This window comes from Balaenoptera borealis, assembly GCF_965194805.1.
Source record: "Balaenoptera borealis genome assembly, chromosome: X".
NCBI lineage: Eukaryota > Metazoa > Chordata > Mammalia > Artiodactyla > Balaenopteridae > Balaenoptera > Balaenoptera borealis.
The window spans coordinates 32,152,478-32,179,748 of record NC_138881.1 but is presented as its reverse complement, the minus strand read 5'-3'; the positions used below and the strand labels follow the sequence as shown (position 1 = coordinate 32,179,748).

At 39.5% G+C, this 27,271-nt stretch overlaps 1 protein-coding gene across 1 annotated transcript in view; it reads right to left on the bottom strand.

The window, feature by feature from the left end:
- The window catches only part of CFAP47 (cilia and flagella associated protein 47), a 431,032-nt gene that overhangs the window by 391,842 nt on the left and 11,919 nt on the right, over window positions 1-27,271 (bottom strand). The window contains 10 exon segments of the mRNA XM_082377789.1: window positions 481-670; window positions 15,126-15,361; window positions 17,974-18,050; window positions 18,052-18,079; window positions 18,082-18,095; window positions 20,129-20,289; window positions 20,646-20,869; window positions 23,039-23,042; window positions 23,045-23,101; window positions 23,105-23,181. Coding sequence (XP_082233915.1) covers window positions 481-670; window positions 15,126-15,361; window positions 17,974-18,050; window positions 18,052-18,079; window positions 18,082-18,095; window positions 20,129-20,289; window positions 20,646-20,869; window positions 23,039-23,042; window positions 23,045-23,101; window positions 23,105-23,181 — 1,068 coding nt within the window.

Here is a 27,271-nt window from a genome sequence, read left to right as displayed (position 1 = left end):
TTTATACGTTAAAGAGAGTTGAGTATCAACAATTTCATATGGTTCAATGTATAAGAGATAACTGAGAATTAGTTGGAACAGCAGCAACCAGAAAATCCATGGAATGGTCAAAACCAGTTAACATTACAGACTCAAACAAAGAAGTAAAAGAATAAAATATAAAAACCATTAAAATATTTAATAAATTTTATAGATCACTAAACCAGTGCTAGTCAAAGTGAGAGCCTCAAAATGGCAGCATCAGCATCTACTGGAAACATGTAAGAAATACAAATCTTTGGGCTCCAACAAAGACCTACTTAATAATCAACGCTGGGACATAGGACAGTGATATGTCTTAACAGGCCTAGATGCACGCAAAAGTTGAGAACCATTAGATTAGACCACATTTGATATATACAGCTAAGCATTAGTATGTTAAGATAATCCTGTATTAACCAAAAATAGATAAATAAATGGTAAGCACCCCCAGTAGCATACCAGGATTAATTTTCATCACAACTTTCTTGGTGGAAGGTTTGCAGACACTACTGAAATATAAACATATCTGATGGAAAGGCTTCAGGGACGAAGACTGCAAATTTTCATCTGTCACTGAGCCAATAATCTCTATAAATTGCTTCACTTTAAAGACTCCAACTTGATGTGGAATGAATAAACATGTCACATTCTGAAAAAAGAAAAGTGACCAATTGCTATAGGCTGAATGTTTGTGAACACCTAAAACTCATATTTTTTTTTTTGTTTTTTGCCTTTTTTTTGCCACACCACGCAGCACACAGGATCTTAGCTCCCCAACAAGGGATTGAACCCGCACCCCCTGAAGTGGAACTGTGGAGTCTTAACCACTGGACTGCCAGGGAAATCCCTGAAACTCATATGTTAATAACTCATATGTTAATGCCCTATGGCAGGGGTCCCCAACCCCTGGGCCGCAGACCAGTACTGGTCCCAGTCCGGTCCACAGCCTGTTAGGAACCGGACCGCACAGCAGGAAGTGAGCGTTGGGCAAGCAAGCGAAGCTTCATTTGTATTTACAGCTGCTCCTCATCACTCGCATTACCGCCTGAGCTCCGCCTCCTGTCAGATCAGCAGCAGCATTAGATTCTCATAGGGGCCCGAACTCTACAGTACACTGCACATGTGAGGGATCTAGGTTGCACGCTTCTTATGAGAATCTAATGCTTGATGATCTGAGGTGGAGCTGAGGTGGTGATGCTAGCGCTGGGGAGCGGCTGCAAATACAGATCATCATTAGCAGAGAGGTTTGACTGCACAGAGACCATAATAAATTAATTGCTTGCAGACTCATATCGAAACCCTATCAGTGAGTGGCAAGTGAAAACAAGCTCAGGGCTCCCACTGATTCTGCATTATGATGAGTTGTATAATTATTTCATTATATATTACAACATAATAATAACAGAAATAAAGTACACAATAAATGCGCTTGAATCATCCCGAAACCATCCCCCCCCCCACCCTGATCTGTGGAAAAATTATCTTCCATGAAACCGGTCCCTGGTGCCAAAAAGGTTGGGGACCACTGCCCTATAGGATAGAACTAGGAGATCAGAGCCCTTATTAAAGAGGGTCCACAGAGCTCCCTAGCCCCTTCCACCATGTGAGGATACCACAAGAAGTCGGTGACCAGGAAGAGGGCCCACACCTGACCATGCTGGCACCCCAATCTGGGACGTCCAGCCTCCAGAACTGTTAGAAATAAATTTCTGTTGCTTATAAATTGTGCAGTCTATGGTATTTTCTTACAGCAGCCCAAATGGATTAAGAAAAACTATTGTACTGTTAGGACAAAATAAAAAGCAGATCAAAAAATACTGCTTATAAAACTTTAAGGAAAGGTAGTTTATCGTGGTGATATGAAAGTCTTTAGAAATATCCTATACAGCATTGACAAACCTTTAAGATACACATTATTGGAAAATTATCTAAGAAAAAATTAAGATAAATGGTACTGAAGCACTTCCAGAACAGCAGATTAAAGACCTCCAAATAGTTACTCATCCACAAACAGAAAGAGAACACTAGGAAAATTGTCAAAATCAACTTCTGGGATATTTGAAAATTACCTAAAATATTGCTAAAGTCCAAAGAGTATTTATTTTTTTTTAAATGGCTGAATTCTAAACAAGTAACAGGCTTTGTGGCATTTTTACCTACTGTAATCACATCCTCTTATTCCAGCTTCGTGCTCTCCTTGAAAAACAACAGCCTTGCAACTATGGTAACTGTGAAAATGATTAGCCTAGCAGCCATCGAGGGAGAATGGGTTTAAAACTCTCCAAAAACCCCATCCCCAGAGAAGTGCTCATATGTGTTCTGTCTGAAAGCTAGCTGAAAAGCCTAGTTTGAGAACATGGCTTTAACTGACCTGATTCAGAGCTCACTCTGTATGAACAACTCTCTCCCTAGGGTTTTGATACCCTCCCCTTGAAAAAGAATCAGCTGCAATTGTTGAACATCACAGCAACCTGAGACAGCATTAGCATTTAAGGCTAATAAGAAATAACAGGATAAACAAACAAAGCCAAAAATGTTCAGAGGGTATTAGAAAAGCTCTGACATATTCCTGGCAATCTAGATTACCACACACATGTGCAAGAGAGTGTATATCCCCAGGAAAGATTTGAGAAAGATCTAATCTGTCACCTCTGGCTGACTTTGGGACTCTGTACAAGGAGGACTTGAAGCCAGAAAGAGTTGCAAACTACCTGGTAGAAGACAGAAGTCATGGCCCACCCAACACATTTATACAGAGGTACTCAGCAAAGGCTGTGAGACATATGGAGTCAAGGAATTTAAGGGAGTCTCTGCCCAATCATTAGCTGACCACTAAATTAATTGAGCAACACTTGATTGTCTGCACACAGCAAAGAAAACAACCTTTACAGAATTAGTCTAGAAAGTCACTAAACAAATAAAACAACAACAACAAAGAGTAAAAATCCTGTGGGAGATCTGATTTCCAGAGGCGTCAAATTATATTATTTAAAATGCTCAGTTTTCAACAAAAAATTACTGGACACTCAAAGAAGTAGGAAGTTATGGCCAATACACAAGAGAGAGGCAGTAAACAGAAACTGTCCCTGAGGAAAAACAACTGTTGGACCTATTAAACAAAGACAGTAAGTACACTACTATAAATATGTTCAAAGGACTGAAGAAAAACATGTCTGAAGACTTAAAGGAAATATGAGAACAACATCTCACAAAATAGAGCACATCAATAAAGTACAGAAATTGTTAAAAGGAACAAATAAAGACAAGGGAATGTAAGGAAACTCACAAATATGTGGAAATTAAACACTACACTCCTAAGCAACTAATGGGTCAAAGAAGAAATCTCGAAGGAAATTAGAAAATACTTTGAGATGAAGAAAAACTAAAACTCAACATACCAAAACTCATGGAATGAAGCAAAAGCAGTGATTAGAAGTAAATTTATAGCAGTAAGCACCTATATTAAAAAAGACAAAGGCCTTTGTCATATAATACATGAAATAGAGAATAGAAAACAACAGAGAAAATCAACAAACCTGAAGCTATGGCTCTGAAATGATTAATGAGATTGAAAAAAAAACTTGAGCTAGACACACCAAGCCAACAACAACAATAAAAACTCAATTTCTTAAAATCAGGAATAAAAGAGAGGACATCTTTACCAACTCTACATCAATAAAAAGGAGTATGAAGGAATACAATGAACAATCATATGCCAACCAATTAGATAACCTATATGACATGGACAAATCCTCAGAAAGACACAAACTTCTGAAAATGGTTCTAGAAGAAACAGAAAATCTGAATAGCCTAGGATAACAAGTAAAGAGATTAAAGTAGGAATTTTTAAACTTCTGACAAAGAGAAGTCCAGAACCAGATGGCTTTGATGGTGAATTTTTCTGAACATTTAAAGACTTAGCACCAATTCTACAAAAACTATTCCAAAAATTAAAGGGAACGCTTTCCAAATCCTTCCATGATACCAGTTTTACTCTAATGTAAAAAGTAAAGACATCCAAGAAAAAAAAACTACAGACTAATGTCCTTTATGAATATATATGCAAAACTCTACCAAATATTATCAAATTGAATTCAGCAACACATACAAAGGATTATTCACACTATGTACCACTAAGTAAAACTCCTTTGCCATGTAACATCACATATTCGGTCTTGGGAACAATTTTTTGCATTAGACTTCAAAAGCACATACAACAAAAGTGAAAACTAGACAAGACTGCATCAAACTAAAAACCTTCTGTTCAGCAAAATAAACAGTCAACATAGTGAAGAGACATCCTACAGAATGGGAAAAATACTTGTGAACCATCTAACTGATATAGGGTTAATATGCAAAATATATAAGGAACTCATACAAATCAAAAGCAAACTAATAACCCGATTAAAAAAATGGGCAGGTGCAGCGGAAACATGGTGGCGGGCAGGGAGTGAGCCGCTCCGTGTTGCCGCTGCACCTGCAGTGTGCCTCGGTAGTGGTGAGTCCTGGCACAAGACCACAGTTTGATAAGCTATCTCCTACTGCATAAGGATAGCCAACCTCAGCATGAGATAGACCTCTGGACACTGATGGCTTAAGGTCTTTCTATAAAAATCTACTACTGGACAGACCTTCAAGATGGCGGAAAAGTAAGAGGTGGAGATCACCTTCCTCCCCACAAATACATCAGAAATACATCTACACGTGGAACTGCTCCTATAGAACACCCACTGAACGCTGGCAGAAGACCTCAGGCCTCCCAAAAGGCAAGAAACTCCCCACGTACTTGGGTAGGGCAAAAGAAAAAAGAAAACACAGAGACAAAAGAATAAGGACGGAACCTGCACCACTGGGAAGGAACTGTGAAGGAGGAAAGGTTTCCACACACTAGGAAGCCCCTTCGCGGGCAGAGACTGCGGGTGGCGGAGGGGGGAAGCTTCGGACCCATGGAAGAGAGCACAGCCACAGGGGTGCGGAGGGCAAAGCAGAGAGACTCCCGCACAGAGGAGCGGTGCCGACCAGCACTCACCAGCCCGAGAGGCTTGTCTGCTCACCCGCCGGGGCGGACGGGGCTGGGAGCTGAGGCTCGGGCTTCGGTCGGATCGCAGGAAGAGGACTGGGGTTGGCGGCGTGAACACAGCCTGAAGGGGTTAGTGCACCACAGCTAGCCGGGAGGGAGTCCGGGAAAAGGTCTGGAGCTGCCGAAGAGGCAAGAGACTTTCTCCTCCCTCTTTGTTTCCTGGTGCGGGAGGAGAGGGGATTAAGAGCGCTGCTTAAACGAGCTCCAGAGACGAGCGTGAGCCACGGCTAACATCACGGACCCCAAAGACGGGCATGAGACGCTAAGGCTGCTGCAGCCACCAAGAAGCCTGTGTGCGAGCACAGCTCACTATCCACACCACCCCTCCCGGGAGCCTGTGCAGCCCGCCACTGCCAGCGTCCCGTAATCCAGGGACAATTTACCCGGGAGAACACACGGCGCGCCTCAGGCTGCTGCAACGTCACGCCGGCTTCTGCCGCCGCAGGCTCACCCCGCATCCATACCCCTCCCTCCCCCCGGCCTGAGTGAGCCACAGCCCCCTAAGCAGCTGCTCCTTTAACCCCGTCCTGTCTGGGCAAAAACAGATGCCCTCACGCGACCTACACACAAAGGCGGGGCCAAATCCAAAGCTGAACACCAGCAGCTGTGCAAACAAAGAAGAGAAAGGGAAGTTTCTCCCAGCAACCTCAGGAGCACCGGATTAAATCCCCACAATCAACTTGATGTACCCTGCATCTGTGGAATACGTGAATAGAAAACGAATCACCCCAAACTGAGGCGGGGGATTTGGGGAGCAACAATATATATATATTTTTCCTTTTTCTCTTTTTGTGAGTGTGTATGTGTATGCTTCTGTGAATAATTTTGTCTGTATACCTTTGCTTTTACCACTTGTCCTAGGGTTCTGTCTGCCCGTTTTTGTTTTTTTAGTATAGCTTTTAGCACTTCTTATCATTGGTGGACTTGTTTTTTGGTTTGGTTGCTCTCTTCTTTCTTTCTTTGTATTACTTTTTAATTTTTTATTTTTAATAATTTTTATTTTAATAACTTTATTTAATTTAATTTTTTTTAATTTTTTGTTCTTTCTTTCCTTCTTTTTTTCTCCCTTTTATTCTGAGCCATGTGGCTGATAGGATCTTGGTGCTCTGGCCAGGTGTCAGGCCTGTGCCTCTGAGATGCGAGAGTCAAGTTCAGGACATTGATCCAGCAGGGCAAAGGTAATATAAAACACCAGCTCCACCAGCTGGACGTGGTCCACCAGCTCCACGTAATATCAAACAGAAAAAATCTCCCAGAGATCTCCATCTCAACGCCAAGACCCAGCTCCACTCAATGACCAGCAAGCTACAGTGCTGGACACCCTATGCCAAACAACTAGCAAGACAGGGACACAACCCCACCCACTAGCAGAGAGGCTACCTAAAATCATAAAAAGGTCACAGACACCCCAAAACACACCACTGGACACAGACCTGCCCACCAGGAAGACAAGATCCAGCCTCATCTACCAGAACACAGGTATTAGTCCCCTCCACCAAGAAGCCTACACAACACACTGAACCAACCTTAGCCACTGGGGACAGACACCAAAAACAACGGGAACTACGAACCTGCAGCCTGTGAAAAGGAAACCCCAAACACAGTAAGTTAAGCAAAATGAGAAGACAGAGAAACACACAGCAGATGAAGGAGCAAGGTAAAAACCCACCAAACCAACCAAATGAAGAGGAAACAGGCAGTCTACCTGAAAAAGAATTCAGAGTAATGAGAGTAAAGATGATCCAAAATCCTGGAAATAGAATGGAGAAAATACAAGAAACGTTTAACAAGGACCTAGAAGAACTAAAGAGCAAACAAACAATGATGGACAACACTATAAATAAAATTAAAATTTCTCTGGAAGGAATCAATAGCAGAATAACTGAGGCAGAAGAACGGATAAGTGACCTGGAAGATAAAATAGTGAAAATAACTACGACAGAGTAGAATAAAGAAAAAAGAATGAAAAGAACTGAGGAGAGTCACAGAGACCTCTAGGACAACATTAAATGCACCAATATTCGAATTATAGGGGTCCCAGAAGAAGAAGAGAAAAAGAAAGGGACTGAGAAAATATTTGAAGAGATTATAGTTGAAAACTTCGCTAATATGGGAACGGAAATAGTTAATCAAGCCCAGGAAGTACAGAGAGTCCCATACAGGATAAATCCAAGGAGAAACACGACAAGACACATATTAATAAAACTATCAAAAATTAAATACAAAGAAAAATATTAAAAGCAGCAAGGGAAAAACAACAAATAACATACAAGGGAATCCCCATAAGGTTAACAGCTGATCTTTCAACAGAAACTCTGCAAACCAGAAGGGAGCGGCAGGACATATTTAAAGGGATGAAAGGGAAAAAACCTACAACCAAGATTACTCTACCCAGCAAGGATCTCATTCAGATTCGATGGAGAAATTAAAACCTTTACAGACAAACAAAAGCTAAGAGAATTCAGCAGCACCAAACCAGCTTTACAACAAATGCTAAAGGAACTTCTCTAGGTGAGAAACACAAGAGAAGCAAAACACCTACAATAACAAACTCCGAACAACTAAGAAAATGGTAACTGGAACAAACATATCGATAATTACCTTAAATGTAAATGGATTAAATGCTCCAACCAAAAGACATAGACTGGCTGAAGGGATACAAAAAAAAGACCCGTACATATGTTGTCTACAAGAGATCCACTTCAGACCTAGGAACACATACAGACTGAAAGTGAGGGGATGGAAAAAAATACTCCATGCAAATGGAAATCAAAAGGAAGCTGGAGTAGCAATTCTCATACCAGACAAAATAGACTTTAAAATACAGACTATTACAAGAGACAAACAAGGACACTTCATAATGATAAAGGGATCAATCCAAGAAAATATAACAACTGTCAATATTTATGCACCCAACATAGGAGAACTGCAATATATAAGGCAAATGCTAACAGCCACAAAAGGGGAAATCGACAGTAACACAATCATAGTAGGGGACTTTAACACCAACAGACCAATCACAAGCACTGAAATTGAAACTGTGATTAACAATCTTCCAACAACCAAAAGCCCAGAACCAGACGGCTTCACAGGCAAATTCTATCAAACATTTAGAGAAGAGTTAACACCTATCCTTCTCAAACTCTTCCAAAATACAGCAGAGGGAGGAACACTCCTGAACTCATTCTACAAGGCCACCATCACCCTGATACCAAAACCAGGCAAAGATGTCACAAAGAAAGAAAATGACAGACCAATATCACTGATGAACATAAATGCAAAAATCCTCAACAAAATACTAGCAAACAGAATGCAACAGCACATTAAAAGGATCATACACCATGATCAAGTGGGGTTTATCCCAGGAATGCACGGATTCTTCAATATATGCAAATCAATCAATTTGATACACCATATTAACAAATTGAGGAAAACCACATGATCATCTCAATAGATGCAGAGAAAGCTTTCGACAAAATTCAACACCCATTTATGATAAAAACCCTCCAGAAAGTAGGCATAGAGGGAACTTACCTCAACATAATAAAGGCCATATATGAAAAACCCACAGCCAACATCATCCTCAACGGTGAAAACCTGAAACCATTTCCACTAAGATCAGAAACAAGACAAGGTTGCCCACTCTCACCACTATTATTCAACACTGTTTTGGAAGTTTTAGCGACAGCAATCAGAGAAGAAAAAGAAATAAAAGGAATCCAAATTGGAAAAGAAGAAGTAAAGCTGTCACTGTTTGCAGATGACATGATACTATACATAGAGAATCCTAAAGATGCTACCAGAAAACTACTAGAGCTAATCAATGAAGTTGGTAAAGTAGCAGGATACAAAATTAATGCACAGAAATCTCTTGCATTCCTATACACTAATGATGAAAAATCTGAAAGAGAAATTAGGGAAACACTCCCATTTACCATTGCAACAAAGTCTAAAATACCTAGGAATAAACCAACCTCAGGAGAAAAAAGACCTTTATGCAGAAAACTATAAGACACTGATGAAAGAAATTAAAGATGATACAAATAGATGGAGAGATATACCATGTTCTTGGATTGGAAGAATCAACACTGTGAAAATGACTATACTACCCAAAGCAATCTACAGATTCAACGCAATCCCTATCAAACTACCATTGGCATTTTTCACAGAACTAGAACAAAAAATTTCACAATTTGTATGGAAACACAAAAGACCCCGAACAGCCAAAGCAATCTTGAGAAAGAAAAATGGAAATGGAGGAATCAGGCTCCCTGAATTCAGACTATATTACAAAGCTACAGTAACCAAGACAGTATGGTACTGGCACAAAAACAGAAATATAGATCAATGGAACAGGATAGAAAGCCCAAAGATAAACCCATGCACTTATGGTCACTTTATCTTTGATAAAGGAGGCAAGAATATACAGTGGACAGAAGACAGCCTCTTCAATAAGTGGTGCTGGGAAAAATGGACAGCTACATGTAAAAGAATGAAATTAGAACACTCCCTAACACCATACACAAAAATAAACTCAAAATGGATTAAAGACCTAAATGTAAGGTCAGACACTGTCAAACTCTTAGAGGAAAACATAGGCAGAACACTCTATGACATAAATCACAGCAAGATCCTTTTTGACCCACCTCCTAGAGAAATGGAAATAAAAACAAAAATAAACAAATGGGATGTAATGAAACCTAAAAGCTTTTGCACAGCAAAGGAAACCATAAATAAGACGAAAAAGATGACCCTCAGAAGGGGAGAAAATATTTGCAAATGAAGCAACTGAGAAAGGATTAATCTCCAAAATTTACAAGCAGCTCATGCAGCTCAGTATCAAAAAAACAAACAACCCAATCCAAAAATGGGCAGAAGACCTAAATAGCCATTTCTCCAAAGAAGATATACAGATTGCCAACAAACACATGAAAGGATGCTCAACATCACTAATTATTAGAGAAATGCAAATCAAAACTACAATGAGGTATCACCTCACACCAGTCAGAATGGCCATCATCAAAAAATCTACAAACAATAAATGCTGGAGAGGGTGTGGAGAAAAGGGAACCCTCTTGCACTGTTGGTGGGAATGTAAATTGATACAGCCACTATGAAGAACAGTATGGAGGTTCCTTAAAAAACTAAATATAGAACTACCATATGATCCAGCAATCCCACTACTGGGCATATACCCTGAGAAAACCATAATTCAAAAAAAAGCCACGAAAAAAAAAAAAAAAAAGAGCCATGGACCACAATGTTCTTTGCAGCTCTGTTTACAATAGCCAGGACATGGAAGCAACCTAAGTGTCTATCGACACATGAATGGATAAAGAAGATGTGGCACATATATACAATGGAATATTACTGAGTCACAAAAAGAAACAAAATTGAGTTATTTGTAGTGAGGTGGATGGACCTAGAGTCTGTCATACAAAGTGAAGTAAGTCAGAAAGAGGAAAACAAATACCGTATGCTAACACATATATATGGAATCTAAAAAAAAAAAAAAAAATGGTTCTGATGAACCTAGGGTCAGGATGGGAATAAAGACGCAGACCTACTACAGAATGGACTTGAGGACACGGGGATGGGGAAGGTTAAGGGGGGACAAAGTGAGAGAGTGTCATGGACATATATACACTACCAAATGTAAAATCGATAGCTAGGGGGAAGCAGCCACATAGTACAGGGAGATCAGCTCAGTGCTTTGTGACCACCTAGAGGGGTGGGATAGGGAGGGTGGGAGGGAGGGAGATGCAAGAGTGAAGATATATGGGGATATATGTATATGTATAGCTGATTCACTTTGTTATACAGCAGGAACTAACACACCATTGTAAAGCAATTATACTCCAAAAAAGATGTTAAAAAAAAAAAAATCTACTAAAAAAAAGTGGGCAGAGGACCTGAATAGACATTTCTCTGAAGTAGACATATGAATGACAAACAGGTATATGAAAAGGTGCTCAATATCACTAAGCATCAGGGAAATGCAAATCAAAACCTCAGTGAGCTATTACTTCACACCTGTTGAAATGGTCATTTATTGAAAAAATAAGATAACAAAGGTTGGTGAGGTTATGGAGAAAAGGGAAACTCTTATTTACTGTTGTTGGGAATGTAAACTGATACAGCAATTAGGGAAAATAGTATGAAGACTCCTCAAAAAATTAGAAATAGAACTACCATATGATCCAGCAATCCCCCTTTTGAGTATATAACCAAAGGAAATGAAATCAGTATCTCCAAGATATATCTGCATTCCCATGTTCATTGCAGCATTATTTGCCATAGCCAAGAGTGAAAAACAATCTCAATGTTCACCAATGAATGAATATAGATAATATTGTACACACACAATGGAATATTGTTCCACCTTAAAAAAGAAGGAAATCCTGCCATTTGTGACAACGTGGATGAACCTGGAGGACATTATGCTGAGTGAAACAAGCCAGACACAGAAAGACAAATAGTACATGAATCTTATATGTGGCATATACGTGGAATCTAAAATAGTCAAACTCATAGAAGGAGAGAGTAGAATGTTGGCTGACGGGGCGGGGAGGGGGCGGAAATTGGGAGATGTTGGTCAAAAGAGTACAAAGTTTCAGTTATTCAAGATGAGTAAATTTTGGAGATCTAATGTACAGCATGATGACTATAGTTAACAATACTATATTGTATACCTGCAATTTCGTAACTATCAGCTATGGGGTTTTTTTTGGTTTTTTGGTATTTTGGGTTTTTTTGGGCCAAGCCACGCAGCATGCAGGATATCTTAGTTCCCCGAGGAGGAACTGAACCCATGTCCCCTGCAGTGGAAGCACAGACTCTTAACCACTGGACCATCAGGGAAGTCCCTTATGGGGTTCTTTTTTGAGTTTGAAAATTTTATATAGCAAAGGGTGTTCCCAGGAGCCCCTCTCAATGTGAAATTCCCAAATTGGTTTCAGAGATGCACAAAAGTATATATTTCTTTTTATGCCCAGAAGATTATATGCTGACCTAAATTTAAGTGGCAAATATACTTCAGGTCTGTCTTGCATTATAGAAATTAAAAACCTTTGTGAACAGAACAATTTTCATTTAATAATGAAAGGAAAGACCCCTTATTATACCCTCTTTAAATGTTTCTTTCTCAACAGTGATTCATTATCTGCTCAGCCACATATTTATCAGCTGTCACCCATATATCTTCTCGAAACACTCAGACTCCCCCTCTACACTCAAACCGAATTAACCTTTTCATATCATGTCCACTTAAATTGTTGGCCATCCTACACATTTTCTCAACATAACCACTAGGAACAGCCCATCCCTAATCTACTGTTACTAATTTTATGCCTACCATATATTAAAAAACATCTTATTGCTATCATTTTCCACTACATATTTCATGCTGTAAATTTTCTCATTTCCTGGGTACTTAGCCCTTTCTTAAGATAATGCTAGTCAAATTGAGGTTGGATGCCACAATAGGTTCTGAAACATTTTAACTAGCAAAAGTAAAGCATCACAAAGGATGTAATCCTTCCACATTATAAATTCACCTTAGCCTCTGTTTCCTTTGTGCTATTATTTCCCATCTTTTCTGTAGCACTGCTATTTTCAATCTTCCACTCATTTTGCTCCTCTCACCACTTCGTTTCTTTCTCAACTTCCACCTCCACTCTCTTATCCTGGTGTGAAGAGCTTCTGTAGGAAACTGGTAATTGGTGTCTTTCAAAGTCTTTAACACTTGGAGCTGACTGCTAAGAGAAATTGACCAGATTCCTGTGATCCTTGTCAGTTTCTCTGATCAGAGAAAATCAGCTATGTTTTGAAAGATATGCAGGTTACTGGAGAAAATGAATTATGCTGGTAGGATAAAGAGACTTAGACTAAAGTCTAAGAAACCATTTAAAAGAAAGCGTTTTGCATAATGTGGTTAACACTTGTTATTCTGTGAAGACTAATTAGCTCTGTTAAAACTGTGGCAGGAGTGTCATTCTAATGAAGCAGGAAGAGTTATACATATGAACTGCATGCATTTAAACATGTTTACAACAGTTCTTGACTGCAACTGGGAGAAAGCTTCCATCAATAACTTTATGAACCATATCACTATGCATTGGAGGAAAGATGATAACATAAGAACCTGAGGTGAAACTGAAGGCACTCATGTTTGCTACTGTTTAGAGCAAGGCTCAGCAAACTTTTTCTGTTAATTACCAGACAGTAAATATTTTAGGCTTTATGAAACCATACAACTCTCACAACTATTCAACTCTGCCCTTGTAGCATGAAAGCATCTATAGACAATAGGCAAGAAATAAGAGGGGCTACGTTCCAATAGCAGTTTACTTAAAACAAACAAACAACAACAACAACAACAACAAACAGGCGGCAGGCCGCCTGTGGACCATAGTCAGCCAACCCCTGGTTTAGAGGATCTGGGAAAGAGCTGTCTGAGTAGTGAGAAAGAGCAAAGCAGACCCTGACATCCACAAGCTGTCCTGGTGTTCACAGGTGTGCTTCGTCATTCAACTTTTCTGCTCTGCACCAGCAGTACAAGGCCTCGGTCAATTAAGTGTCATCTGTTTCCAATTAGAAAATTCTACTCAACCTTCAAGGTCTGGCTCATATGTTAACTATCTTGGAAGACCTTTCTACCTGGCTGTAGTTTCTATATCACCTTGTTACAGATCTGTTTTAAGATACTTTGCATTCTTCTTGAACCCTACCTGTTTGTGTGTATGTCTTACACTTCCTTAATGCATTAAAAAATTCTTACCTGGCGGAGCGTCGGAGGGAAGGAGGAGCCACAGAAATTCATCCGCCGAGCCATGAACGGGCTGCTCCGGGCCGAGGCGCCGGTCGGCGCGGGCTGCGTCCGGGCCGGGCTCCCGCCGCTACCGCACGGCCTCATGGGTTCGCTCACCGCGCGGGGCTCGTGGCCGGAGCTGGGGCGCATCCACAGCCCACGCAGCCGCAGCCGCAGCCGCAACGAGCGCGCCCAAGCCTCCGGCGTCCGGGACCAGCCCCTGTACGCCGCCCACCTTGACCCCGCCTGCCGCGCTGCCGTAAGTGACGGTGGGCGGACGCATCCCTGCTGTGCCAGCTGGGGCGCTGTACGAGTCAATCCTGAACTATTGCAAGCACCTGTGACAAGACTGGTCCTCCCTGCACTCAGCTCCTACCCACCCGACACTGGCCTGATGACGACGAGCCTCCTGATACCAGCCTGCCCCTCAACCCGCCACCCCTCACTGTGCCCCAGACGCACTATGCCCATGACCAGTGGTTGCAGGGCGCCTTCCACACCAGCCTCTGAAGAGCTGGCCTTGGGGGATGCATCCCTCAGCAAGTACTCAGACTACAGTGCCCGCTTTCCCCTCTACCACCTCACCTCACAGGAGTGTAAGACCTGGGCCTCTTGGTGGCAAAACTGCCACCACCCCCTCTCTCCTGTCTTGAGTTAGCTGGCACTGGAGCGGACACCTGGGCTCCAGCCTCTGCACATGGCACTGGACCTCCACTTCTCCCACATGTGTGCACCCAAGCTTGACCAACCTTCGGCAGCTCTGCGGTTGGGATGAGTTTCTGGTTCCCACCTCCTTTTCACCTTTTGCTGCTATCAGCAGCCGCTGGCTCGGGTGCATCCCATCTCCGGTCCCTGGGTTCTACTGCCCTAGACAAGGGCTCCAGGACCCATTCCTGCATCCACCCTCGTGTGGGAGGGCCAAAGCTCCATGCTGGATATTTAAGTTTAGGGGCCAACCTCCTTAGAAGCAGTAACTATGTTTTGTACTTTACATTCCCTACAGTGTCAAGTGCTTTTCCTGGCACATGAAAGGCACTTAACAAATAATTACGGATATTGTATAGGTACCAATACAAAAGTATTCATAACTAGGCCACAAAAGAGATACAATTTATAAACACTGGTACAACAAATGTAGCTTTTAATCCTCTGCATGGCTTTTAAGCCAACCTTAAAATATTTAAAGCATGTGAAAGCACAGAATGATTATCTTACCTGCATACATCCTTCATCTATCTTGCCCTTTTCAGGATCAATTTTAAAATGGGCAGTTTTTTTAAAGCGGTACATCACAGGAAGTGATTTGGATCGATTTTGCATAATACACTGAATCTCTGAACGTCCAACCATGAAACAAGGTGCAAAATTAAGGACCCTTCCCAGATCAAACTGTAATAAGACAGGAAGTCCTGAGCCTGTCAGGGCTAATTCCACTTTCTGGAATCGATCACCTGTAAAAGCAATAATAGCTTTCTAACATTAAAAGTGTTTTGGGACTCCAGAACACATTTGCTCAGTCCAAATAGTGTCATCTGAAAGACTTGATGAGACATGGGTAGCTCGTTCAATCTTTCATTCAACAAAGTTATTGAGTGCCAGGGCCTTCTTTGTGCCAGGGACTTTTCTAGGCCTTGGGAGTACAGCAGTGAATAAAATAGACAATGTCCTTGCTCTCATGGGTTTTACATTCTAGTGAGGTGACACTGACAATAAAATAAATAGATAAGGTAGAGTAAGACCGCGTACAATGTCTTGAGGGCTGCTCATTTATATGGGGAAGTCCCAAAGGACCTCTCTGATAGGGAGATGTGTGAGCAAAGATATAAGGGACTCTGGAAGAAAATCATGTGAAAAATCCAGAAAAAAAGTGTATTCTAAACAGAGAAAACAGCAAGTACAGAGACTCTAAGGTAGGAATGGCCTGGCATGCTCAAAAAAACCCCCCAGGAACGAAGTAGTATGGCTGTGGAAGAGCAGTTGAAGAATGGTGAGAAATGATCAGACTTAAGATATACTTTTGAGGGTACAGTTAACAAAATTTGCTGACGGATTGCATGTAGAATAGGAGATTGAACACGATAAATGATAATGCTAAGGTTTTTGGCATAAGCAACTGAAGTGATGGAATTTTCATTTCTTGAGACAGGAAAGACTTCAGGAGGGATAGGTTATAGGGAAACCAATAGTTCTTTTTTTGGACATGTTAAGTTTGAGATGTCTAGTAGACATCCAAGTGGAAATGTCTTATTAGGTCACTTAATATATTTGTAACCTTAGAGTGAAGATAAAGGAGGAAGGACTGGAGTTTTGAGGGGAGAAGAGAAGCTGTGTGATACTAATCTCAAATCGAGAGAAAGTGAATGCATGCAGGAACACAGCAGGAATGGCAAACACCAGGACTCAGTTGGGATTAGTGGTTATAGATATAAAGTGAAACCTCACAGCCTGGTTTTGTGTTTTTCGCCAGCGCAATTAGCTTCCCAGGTGCAGCGCTAGAGTAGGCTAAGAGTTGAATTTCATCAGATTAGAGGTTTTCCACTCAGCCAAAATGGGAGTTGAGCCAAGAGATTTACATATACTTGGGGAAAGGTGATTAAAATAATGGATGGTGGAATATAAGCTGAGCAATAACATAAATATGAAGTTTTGGAGATACTAGAAAGAAGCTAGTACCTATGAATTGTGAGCTCTAATTGAGTGAAAGAACTGTTTTGCAGAGAAAGCAATGTAACTAGAATCCCATAAACAGAGTTTATATTTCTTCACTCTTGGTCTTACTAGCCAATCCTAGACTCTGAGGAAAACCTAGCATGTGTATCTCTAGCCATTGAAAACTAGATTAACTTGCAAGCCCAGAATAAACGTTCTGTCTATGATCAGCAGACAGAGCTCCATATCACCAACCATGGCATAAATAGTAACAGAGCAATCAATTTCTGCCCTAGGAACACAGTTCAACTCTGCTCAATGACCTCACTTGTACCAACATGTACATCTTCTAGATTCTTGACTTGCCATGGCTCATCTTTCTGGATTTCATCTCTCATCTGCCTATATTTTTCTCTTTGATCTTTCTTGCTAAACTGAAGTCCAATTCCATTTTCCTCACTGCAATGCATGCAACATTACCCAAAAATGTAAAAAGTGCCTCGCATCTTTACATGTGGCCTGCAAAGCACATGCACTTATCAATATCCTATAGCAGGATATTACACTCTATTTACTAGAGCTCTAGTAAATAGGGTGACTAGTAAATAAAGTGACTGTCACTTTATACAGATTCTAAGAGAGCAAAAGGTTTGATAAAGATGAAATAGGTCATTTGTTCCCATATTAATCTCTAAGAGAAAACCTAGGCTTACAAAGAAAAGAAGGCAGGTTGTTTTTTTGTTTTTTTCTTTTTTAATTCCCTTAGCTCTACATCATCATGTTTATCTAATGTTATTTTAAAATAATAAAGTCGGGACTTCCCTGGTGGTGCAGTGGTTAAGAATCTGCCTGCCAATGCAGGGGACACGGGTTCGAGTCCTGGTCCGGGAAGATCCCATATGTCGCAGAGCAACTAAGCCCATGCGCCACAACTACTGAGCCTGCACTCTAGAGCCCACGAGCCACAACTACTGAACCAGCGTGCCACAACTACTGAAGCCCGTGCACCTAGAGCCCATGCTCCGCAACAAGAGAAGCCACCGCAATGAGAAGCCCGCGCACAGCAATGAAGAGTAGCCCTCGCTCGCTGCAACTAGAGAAAGCCCGTGTGCAGCAACGAAGACCCAGTGCAGCCAAAAATAAATAAATAAATAAATATATTTTTTTAAAATAATAAAATAAAATAATAAAGTCATCTAAATTTTAACTTGGAAAATTATCATGTAAATGATGCTGAGGCTGACTTTTCTCAACGTGCCACAGAAGACGTGTTAAGGTCTCTCGAATGTTTGCATTTTTATTCTAGTCCACAATTATATATTTTTATTAAACTGCCTCTACAAATATTGCTGTCCAAACTTTTAAACAATTTAAACAGCTATACATTTGATGATAATGTTCATTTCGTACTTACTTTTGATGGTTTTATTGTTATCATCTCTCAAAAATCCATCTTTACTTCCTACAGACTCAAATCTCAGAAAGAGAGCAGTCTTGCCTGTGTGAAGGATCATCCTTTGACCATTAATGATTAGCCTGTAAAAAATCACAATCAGTTATTTCTAAAGCAAAGATGATAACTTTATTATCTCTCAAAAGGGAATTTCAACCCAATACTTAAATCTATGCAAACAGATGAAATTCAGGAATAAAAAGGTAACTGTGATCCATTTTCCAAAATTACTGCACAAGACGTTGAGATTTGCCAAAAAGAAGGCCATACTCATATTATGTGAAGATCCAAAAAATGACTTCACAATGATATTTGTAAGATAAGAGGAATTTAAATATACTAAGTTGTCAAGGTCTTGCCTCCACCGCCACTTTCTATGTACAGGATTTTCTGTCCAGGCAAACTTCATTGCTAGCTAAGGTCTCTGTTCAATTCTCTACAATAGTCCTTCTTACACCAGGGTGAAACTGCAAACCTCTCGTACGTACCTGTCTCCTCCCATGGACTAAGCACACATTGCTAGCCACATTCTTGTTAGAAGAGAACAAGTAATTTGGAGAATAAGATTTGGTAACAGCCAAATCTTGGCAGAGGAGAAAAGCAAAGGAAAGATGAGAAGAAGGGAAGTAGGACCAAAGACAGAGATGGGTTACATCACAGGCTTGTGCACTGGCAATCTTTACTTGCCTTACCTAGAGCTCAGCTTTTTAGCAGCGGATACTCAAACATACACACAAAAGGCTGATGTGAAATATTACATAGGAAACAAAATAGCAGAGTGAGAACATCTTTAACTAACACTACAAATCATATTTATTCCTATGTGTTCATGCTAGACTCTCAAATAAAATGAACATGTTGCCATGAAAAGAATATTTAGAATTTCAAAGATTGTGTATTAAACAGAATCTTATAGATTCACCAAAGAAGTTTCCTGCATGAAGAGATGATTAATAAGGCAATTATACGTTGTACAAATAGAACAATTATTTGATTTACTACCCTCCTTAAATTAAACCACAACTCAGTCTTCATCGGACAGTTGGTATCACCAGGTGACCCTGTTGGCCACAGAGAGAAGTACATTAAACACTGCCTTCTTACAAACAAGGGTAAACATACTGACAATTGGATTGGTTATTGTCACACACTGCAACCTGTCAAGTGTAGCTGAAATTGCTACTATATATTTAAAACAGCATTGCCAAATATATTTTCAAACTAAATAATCAAACCAAGTACAGGGGAAAATATACATTGGCAAAAGTCCTAAACATCTGTATGAGTTTCAGCAAGCAAGTGTGGTTGATCCCAGCAGCTGCTATAGGCTTAATATTCCTGATACTCAGTAAGCATTTGGCCCTGGCAGGAGCACTGCATCCTCTTTGAAGGCATCTAGAACATACTGTATGCCCCTGGCCATCACCTGACTATTTCTGCAGGGACAACAAGGTCTTGGTTGAACAGATTGGTTTGCAGCCAAAATCCAAAGCAACCCAAAACTTCCATCACCTCATTTCCACAAGGTCTGGAGAGATTTTTAATTTAAAATGAAGTATTTAGAAACATTTTTAAATATTGGAAATAATATTAACCCTGTTAGAAATATTTAGAACCATAATAAGAAAAACCCAATTTGTGCTTTCTGCCAAGTTTTTTTTTTTTTTTAATAAATTTATTTATTTTATTTATTTATTTTTGGCTGCGTTGGGTCTTCGTTGCTGTGCGCGGGCTTTCTTTGGTTGCGGCGAGCAGGTGCTACTCTTCATTGTGGCGCGTGGGCTTCGCATTGCGGTGGCCTCTCCTGTTGCAGAGTACGGGCTCTAGGCACGCGGGCTTCAGCAGTTGTGGCACGCGAGCTCAGTAGTTGTGGCTCACAGGCTCCAGACACACAGGCTCAGTAGTTGTGGCACACGGACTTAGTTGCTCCGCGGCATGTGGGATCTTCCCAGACCAGGGCTCTAACCCGTGTCCCCTGTATTGGCAGGCGGATTCTCAACCACTGCGCCACCAGGGAAGCCCACCAAGTTTTACTATTAAAGTCAATCTGATGAATGTATGGTTAATATACTTTCCATTAATAAGTAACATCATAATGGAATTAATTTTTGCTTACCTTGGGCTGAAACAAAATGTAATTAAAATCTTTTGATAAGGTTGTAACCTCCCTTCATTAGGAACATAGGAGATAAATGTGGTAATATCTATGTTCTTTATTTTCCTTAAGTAGGTTAGATTATTTAAAGCAACATCTGTTCTTTGTTGAACATTTGTACCCTGTAATATAAAATCAGAAATAAAAGAGTATTCAGGCAAAACACAATCAAAATAAAATATTTTAAGATGAGGTCATAAAATAATTATTGAAATTCCAGAGTCTAGATATAGAGAATATGTATGTTTTTAAAGTAACATACATAAATTTGATCAAGGCACCTCATAAAATTAAAAGAACTATTGAAAAATTGATAAGAACAGACATAGATTACTATCAATGTCAGCTTAATTTACTGAACTTTTTTAGGTCACCTTTGGAGACACATGAAATGAAATCATATCTATCTTCATGTTAAAACATATTTAGAATAATTAAACAGCTTGTTGGTTATTAGTAAATTGCACTACTTACTTACCAATTCTCCAACAATATCATCGTGCATTATGGCTACCCAATTTATAGGTTCTGGGCTATTATTGTACAGAAGTGCATGTTCAATCTTTGACATTCCAAAGAAAACAGAACCAAAGCTTATGCATTCCAACTTTTTATCATTACTCATGTTTAACAATTCAATAATCTGCTCAACAACATGAGCTTTGATAGTCAAGAATATGTCTGGATGATCTTGCAAACTCACTATACAAGATAATGAATTATACACACATATTTTAATTAGAATTCTATATATTTTATTTTTCTCCTAAATGTTTATATAAACAGAAATTTTATAAAATCACATAATAATTAAAATTCAAAGGCCTAAGAGCAGTTCCTTTCACGTATGTGCCAGAGACTGTCATGTCCTTCTGTCTGTCTGAATCTGCAAAGTAGAATAGCATATGCACAACCTAATTCATTGTCTCCAGGAAACAAACAAAGATGGAAAACAACGGCATGAACTGACCCCAAAAATCACTTACTGATATTTCCATATCACCAATGATTTACATGGTCACCTCTAGTTCTAGAATTCTGAGATTCTTTTCTAACTCATCCCATTCCCCCAAGTCCAACAGCCAACTTCATCCCCATCCTAATAACCCAATTCCCTACAAAGTAAAGTATCTCAGCAAAACTCCACTTCTTTGCTGAAATGAGTATCCTCCCTCATAAAACTTCACTTTCCAGACTAATTTGAATTCACTGTTGCAACTTCCCTCCATCCCACATTTATCCCTCTCTGGCATAAATGCAATCCTTTTGAATCTCACCCTGTCAGATACCACAGATCACTGACCAATCCAAGCCATCACCAAAGTCCTTAACTTTGTATCTCTGTGTATCTCTGTCACATTGGGCACGGTTGATACCATCTCTTTCCACATCTCCCCTCCCTTAGCTTTCTTGACACCATACTTTCATGGCTTTCCTTCTAACTTATTTAGACTCTGCCTTCTCATTCTTCTAAGACTTGGATATTTTGTAAATTCCATGAATAATGCTGTTTCTCTCCTACTTCTTTTATACTCTACCCTCCTTCTCAAAGTTATTTTCAACACTTCATGCTTCATCTACAACTTATGAACTGACGACTCTCAAACCAATATACCTAGACCAAATTATTTTCTGGGACTCAAGATAAGTAAATCTAATAGGCTCCACAGGATTCTGCAAAGCAAATCAATTCCAGCATTCCAAAACAGAACTCAAGATCTTCTCCCACAGACCTGAACCTCCGCTTACCTTCCCTTTCTATAACCAGTCACTAAATGTAGTCAAATCTACCTACATAACATATCTCCAATCTGCACACTTCTCTCCCTCCATACTCCCAATTTGTACCTTAACTGAGGCCTTCATTATTTCTCTTCTGCTTTACTATTAGAGTTTCTAGTCAGGCTATCCACTCCACATCTGTACTCCTCGATTTTGTACACTGCTATCAACATGACCTTTCTAAAATGCAAACTAATCAAGACACTCCCATCTTAAAACCTTCCTGAGATCCCACAGCCTTTACAATAGAACCTAAGCTCCTATCGGGGCTCACAACTGTTTCTCAAACATTTTTTTAATTGTGACCTTCAGTTAGAAATTCATTTTACATTACAATGCAGGACACACACACACACACACACACACACACACACGAAACAAATTTTACAAAACGCCACTTGCCCTTACCATGTGAGATGCATTCTGATGTTTTCTATTTCATTGTTTTAATACTGGTGGTGGCCGATTATAGTGACTGCACATTCTGCTAATGAACTGAGACATATAGCATTAAAAAATGCTGTCCTATGGGGTCCTTAACTGGATCCTGCACCATTCTGTTTTTCTGGTCTCATCTCTCATCACTCCTCACCTCCATCTCTTTGCCTCAGATCTCTAGATGTGTAACACTGTCTATTAACCTGTAGGAATTCAAGTCTTCTACTTGCACTGCCTGAAATCACTCCTTTAGCCCACTCTCATCACCAATACCCACCTCTCCTGCACACACACACACATACATACACACATACACTCAGCCCAAATCACACCACTGCTCTTTGCCTGGCTAATTTCTACTCAACAACAGGTGTTTGGTTCAACTATCACCTCCTTAGTGGAGCTCTTTCTTGATCCACTCCCTCACCCCAACAAAATCCAAACTAGGAGCTCCTGTTAGGTGTACCCATATGCCATTCTCTGGTTCTTCCCATTTTTCAGTCCCTAGTGCTTGGCAAATAGTAGATACTCAATAAATGAATGCTGACTGAAAGAAGAAGCTAACATACATTCAAAGACAACAGGCATATATGAAAAGTGAAACAGGAAAGTATTAAGCACTACACTAGAATTAAGAACCATAGTATATACTCACTTTGCCACTTCATTTACAATTATGGGCCAGTCTGCACAGAAATCCACTTTAATAACCATTCATGACTTGGGTTGCACAATACCACTGGTTGGAAAAATGACAATGGGTAACTGGCCCTGGTATTCTGTTTTAAACATACCTAAGGAGAACAAGAGCAGATGGTTTACATTTGGATCCTTATAATGTTAACATTCACACACTTAGTAGAGGACAGAGACACATTACAGAGTATATGGTCTACTGTGGACCAAGAATCACAGCTTTGATTGTAAGTCTTGTCTCTAGGGTCAGCCAATAAATGTGAGCCTAGTGTTAGGACTCAACCCTCATTCATAGCTAAAATTTACTGTCTGCTTACTGTGTTCAGACACTTATGCTAAGAGCTGGGCATATGTTATTCTATTTAGTCCTCATAATGAAGTCTATGATACAGGCTCAATCATTACCTCTACTTTATAAATAAGGAAATAGACACTTAGAAAGGTTGAGTAACTTGTCCAAAAATACACAACTATTATGATAGATTAGATCATCAACTCCAATTCTTTAACCTTCTCTGCATCCTTACTGTTACCCTCCCGTGGACTAAGTATGTTTTCCTACCCCTTGACGGGGCCTGATCATGTGATTCACTCTGGCAAATAGCATGGGGCCAGAAGTGACAACATGTCAGCTCCATCCCCAGATGTTCTCTTGCTCTTCTACCATGGAAAGTGTTTCTTTTAAGAAACTGCTGTCCCGTTGGCCTGTGCGCCCCAGCATGGGCAAATGTGAAGCAGAGCCACCCTGCTGACTCAGAGACCTGCGGTGAGTAACAGATCAGCCCCAGCTGCCTCAGCTTGAAGCAGTCACACAGCTTAGATTAGTCAAATTCCAGCTAATCTGCATAAGAATGAGAAACTAAAAAAAATAATTACTTTTTTAAGATATAGAATTATGGAATGGTTTGTTACATAGCAATAGTTGACTACTACTACAGCTAGTAACTAACTAATAGAGCTGGGATTTTCACTTGGATGTTTCTGACCACAGGGCTCACACTTCTAGCCACTACCACTACTCTATAAATGAATTAATGCAGTTCACATAGGGAAAGGGTGAAAGAAATGGGTTTCTAGACTCAAACAGCATATGAGGAGGCCACAAAAATTTCTTGTTCTGAAAGCAGAAATGGTCCATAATTTATGGTAATGTTTGGTGCCTATCTTAGAGCATGCAGGTGAGATCAGATACTATCTCTTTTTCATCTTTGTGGTCCTGGCACCCCACACAGCGCCTAGCACCAAGCAGTGTTCAAAATGTCCAATAAATGGGAGGTAACCAGTCATGAGTTTCTTTGATATCATTATACAATATTAACACAAATGAGCATGCTGCCAACATAAACAACTAATTCCTAAACAACTAAACAACTAAAATTCCTAATTTACCAGTTTTAAATCACATTTGATGACATTTTCCAAAATTACTCATTTAACTTCGGAGAATGGAATATTAGCGTAATAAAAGTACTGAAAATATAAAAGATAATAAAACTTTAGGTCCAGAGATGACCAGATGAAAAAGGCAAACAGTGACAAAATTTGTTAATCCAATCATTTTTAGAGACTTGCTAATGACATAATATTTAAGGCTTATTTTTTCCTGTCATAATATAAAACAAAACTCTATAAAACTATATCCATAATGAATAAATATTATTGACTCAATTCTCCAGGAAAAGAAAACTATATGAGTTCAGTTAAGTCTGAGTCAGTGAAATAGTTTCTATACTGGAACCACTTTTCTGTAATTTGACAAAAGAGTTTTAAGTGAATGGTTCAAAAGCTTATTCAGGAACAACCCCTAACAAAAGAACATTGTTCAATCTTTTAAATATATTAAAACAGTGAGCTGACAAACATTACTGTGTCTTATGTAACTTTAATATCATTAGTAATAATGAAATATTTGACTGGTTTTTTAATTGCTAACAACAAGAGCAAGAACACCAGGCAAGGAGAAGGGTGTCATTGAAGAATTTCTGTCATCAAATTTTCATTTCTTTTTAGATGTGAAACTGGTTGATGTGTAGAGAATGAACTAGAAGGAGATAAGAGGTGACTCCAGACAAATAATTTAGGTTGATGTAATTATAAGGCAAGAGAAGATTATGGACTGTTGTAAAAAAGTGACTATGGGACAGAGAAAAGTAGGATTACTCACACTATAAGGAAGTGAACAGACAGGATTTAATAGTTGACTGAGTAAGGGGGTAGAGGGTGAAAAGGAGGGAGGTGTCAAGGATTTGTCAAATTTCTGACTTGGCCATATACATGGTGGTGACATTCAATGAAAAACAGAAAAGGAGAAGTTTGGGGGAGACGTTGAGGAGTTTAGTTTTAGACGTGTTAACTTTGAAAAACCTGAAGGAAATGCAAAGTCTTGTACAGACTTCAGTGAAGTAACAGGAATGGAAGTGATTGCCTAGGGAGAACAGGGTGACTGAGGAAACATGAGGGTCTATGACAAATCCTAAGGAACACTCACTTCTAATGTACTGAAAAAAGGGACAGCAGTCCACAAAAGAGAATTAAGGAGGAGGGAGAAGAAGAAGAATTCTAACATCAATAATGAATATTTACTGAACACTTAATATATGTCAGAGAGTGTGCTAAGCATTTTATTAATCATCACCACAATTAGAGGAGGAAGGCGCTATGTTTATCTTTAATGTATAAGGGAGGCAATGAATGTTTGGGAAGTGTAAATTCCTTGCCTGGGGCCTCCCAGCCAGTTAATATTGTAACCAAGATTTGGGACCTGGAACACCTCGCTCCAGGTCAAATCAATTAAATGAAGGCTTACTGAATGCCTGGTATATGCCCAACATTGTGTTATGCATGAAAAGTATGTTGAGATTTCATGACATCAGTTTCCATGAAAACAAAACAAAAAAAATGCATTGACAATAAGTAGTGGGTGCTTCTCTGGTAGTTAGAGAGGATTCTGAGGACCACTCCTGGGTCTGGTCCACTTTAGCAAATTTTCTGGTTTACAGATGATGCCAGGCTTTTCTAGACAGTGATGTAGAGAGATGATGCCGATGATCAGGGGAAGAGGGACAGCAGACGTTAAGAGCAAGAGAAAGGTCATATATTTGGGGCAAAATAACCCCAAAAAACCTAAAGGAGTCCTAAGGTAGCTGTTCAAACCCAGAAGTGGTGTGTAAAGATCACACTAGGGACTTTAAAGACTACTCTACATCATAACACAGTAGTAGAAAAAGTACCCAAAGATTCAAGAGGGGAAGAGGGAAATGTGTGCAATTCAAGGCATGCTAAAATAAGGTTTTTTCAATCTTCAATGATAAAAACTGAGAAACAATAAAGACATAAAAGAGAACATGGAGTTCCCCAGCTCACAAAACACTAATATTAGAAACATCTTAAAGATTAAACCATGTCTTTTCAAGATGAAAAGACAAGCACTACTTTGTAAATTTAGGAAACATTCTTATAAAGGGCAAGACAACAAAATATATTCAACAACTTTCAGCTAAATCTAGGGATGGTTACTCCGTAATAGACTATTCAAATAAAACATCATGAAGTTGTTACATAAACTCTGGCTTCTATAAAACTGAAGATAATAACCTCAGTGACACTACCAGAGAGAGAAAACAAAGCTATACAAATCATGAATCTGCTGAATGTGGCTTTTTAATGTCCTCTTAAGTACACATATATGTTTGTAAACACTTGATCTTTGACTCTAAAACTATAAAGTATTTGTCACATAAAATCCTTTTTGAAAATTTTATTAAAATCATCTTTGGTTGCTGAATCTATTTTCTGCCTAAGTGTTTTTCTTCATGAAAATACATTATAATTCTCATGAATATTTATATATTGTGCTTGTGGGTAATGAGGACTTCATGACACTTTACGGGCACTTGCTACTGTGAATATAAAACATACTATCAATTTTGGTAAGGGTGGAAAAAATAATATCATTCAACTCCAAAAATGAGGGACAAAGTCAGCACTAAGAAAATGTGTTTCACTGATAACAATATGTTTCGGTTAGTAAGTTAAGAGTAATTAACATTTCATAATACTCAATTATAATTTACCAATATAGTATTAACTACAAATACTATGCACACACAAAATATTAATACAATACTTAAAATCAATGTGGATTACTTTTCCTAAAATGTAGGGACTCAGGTCCACACATATACTTTT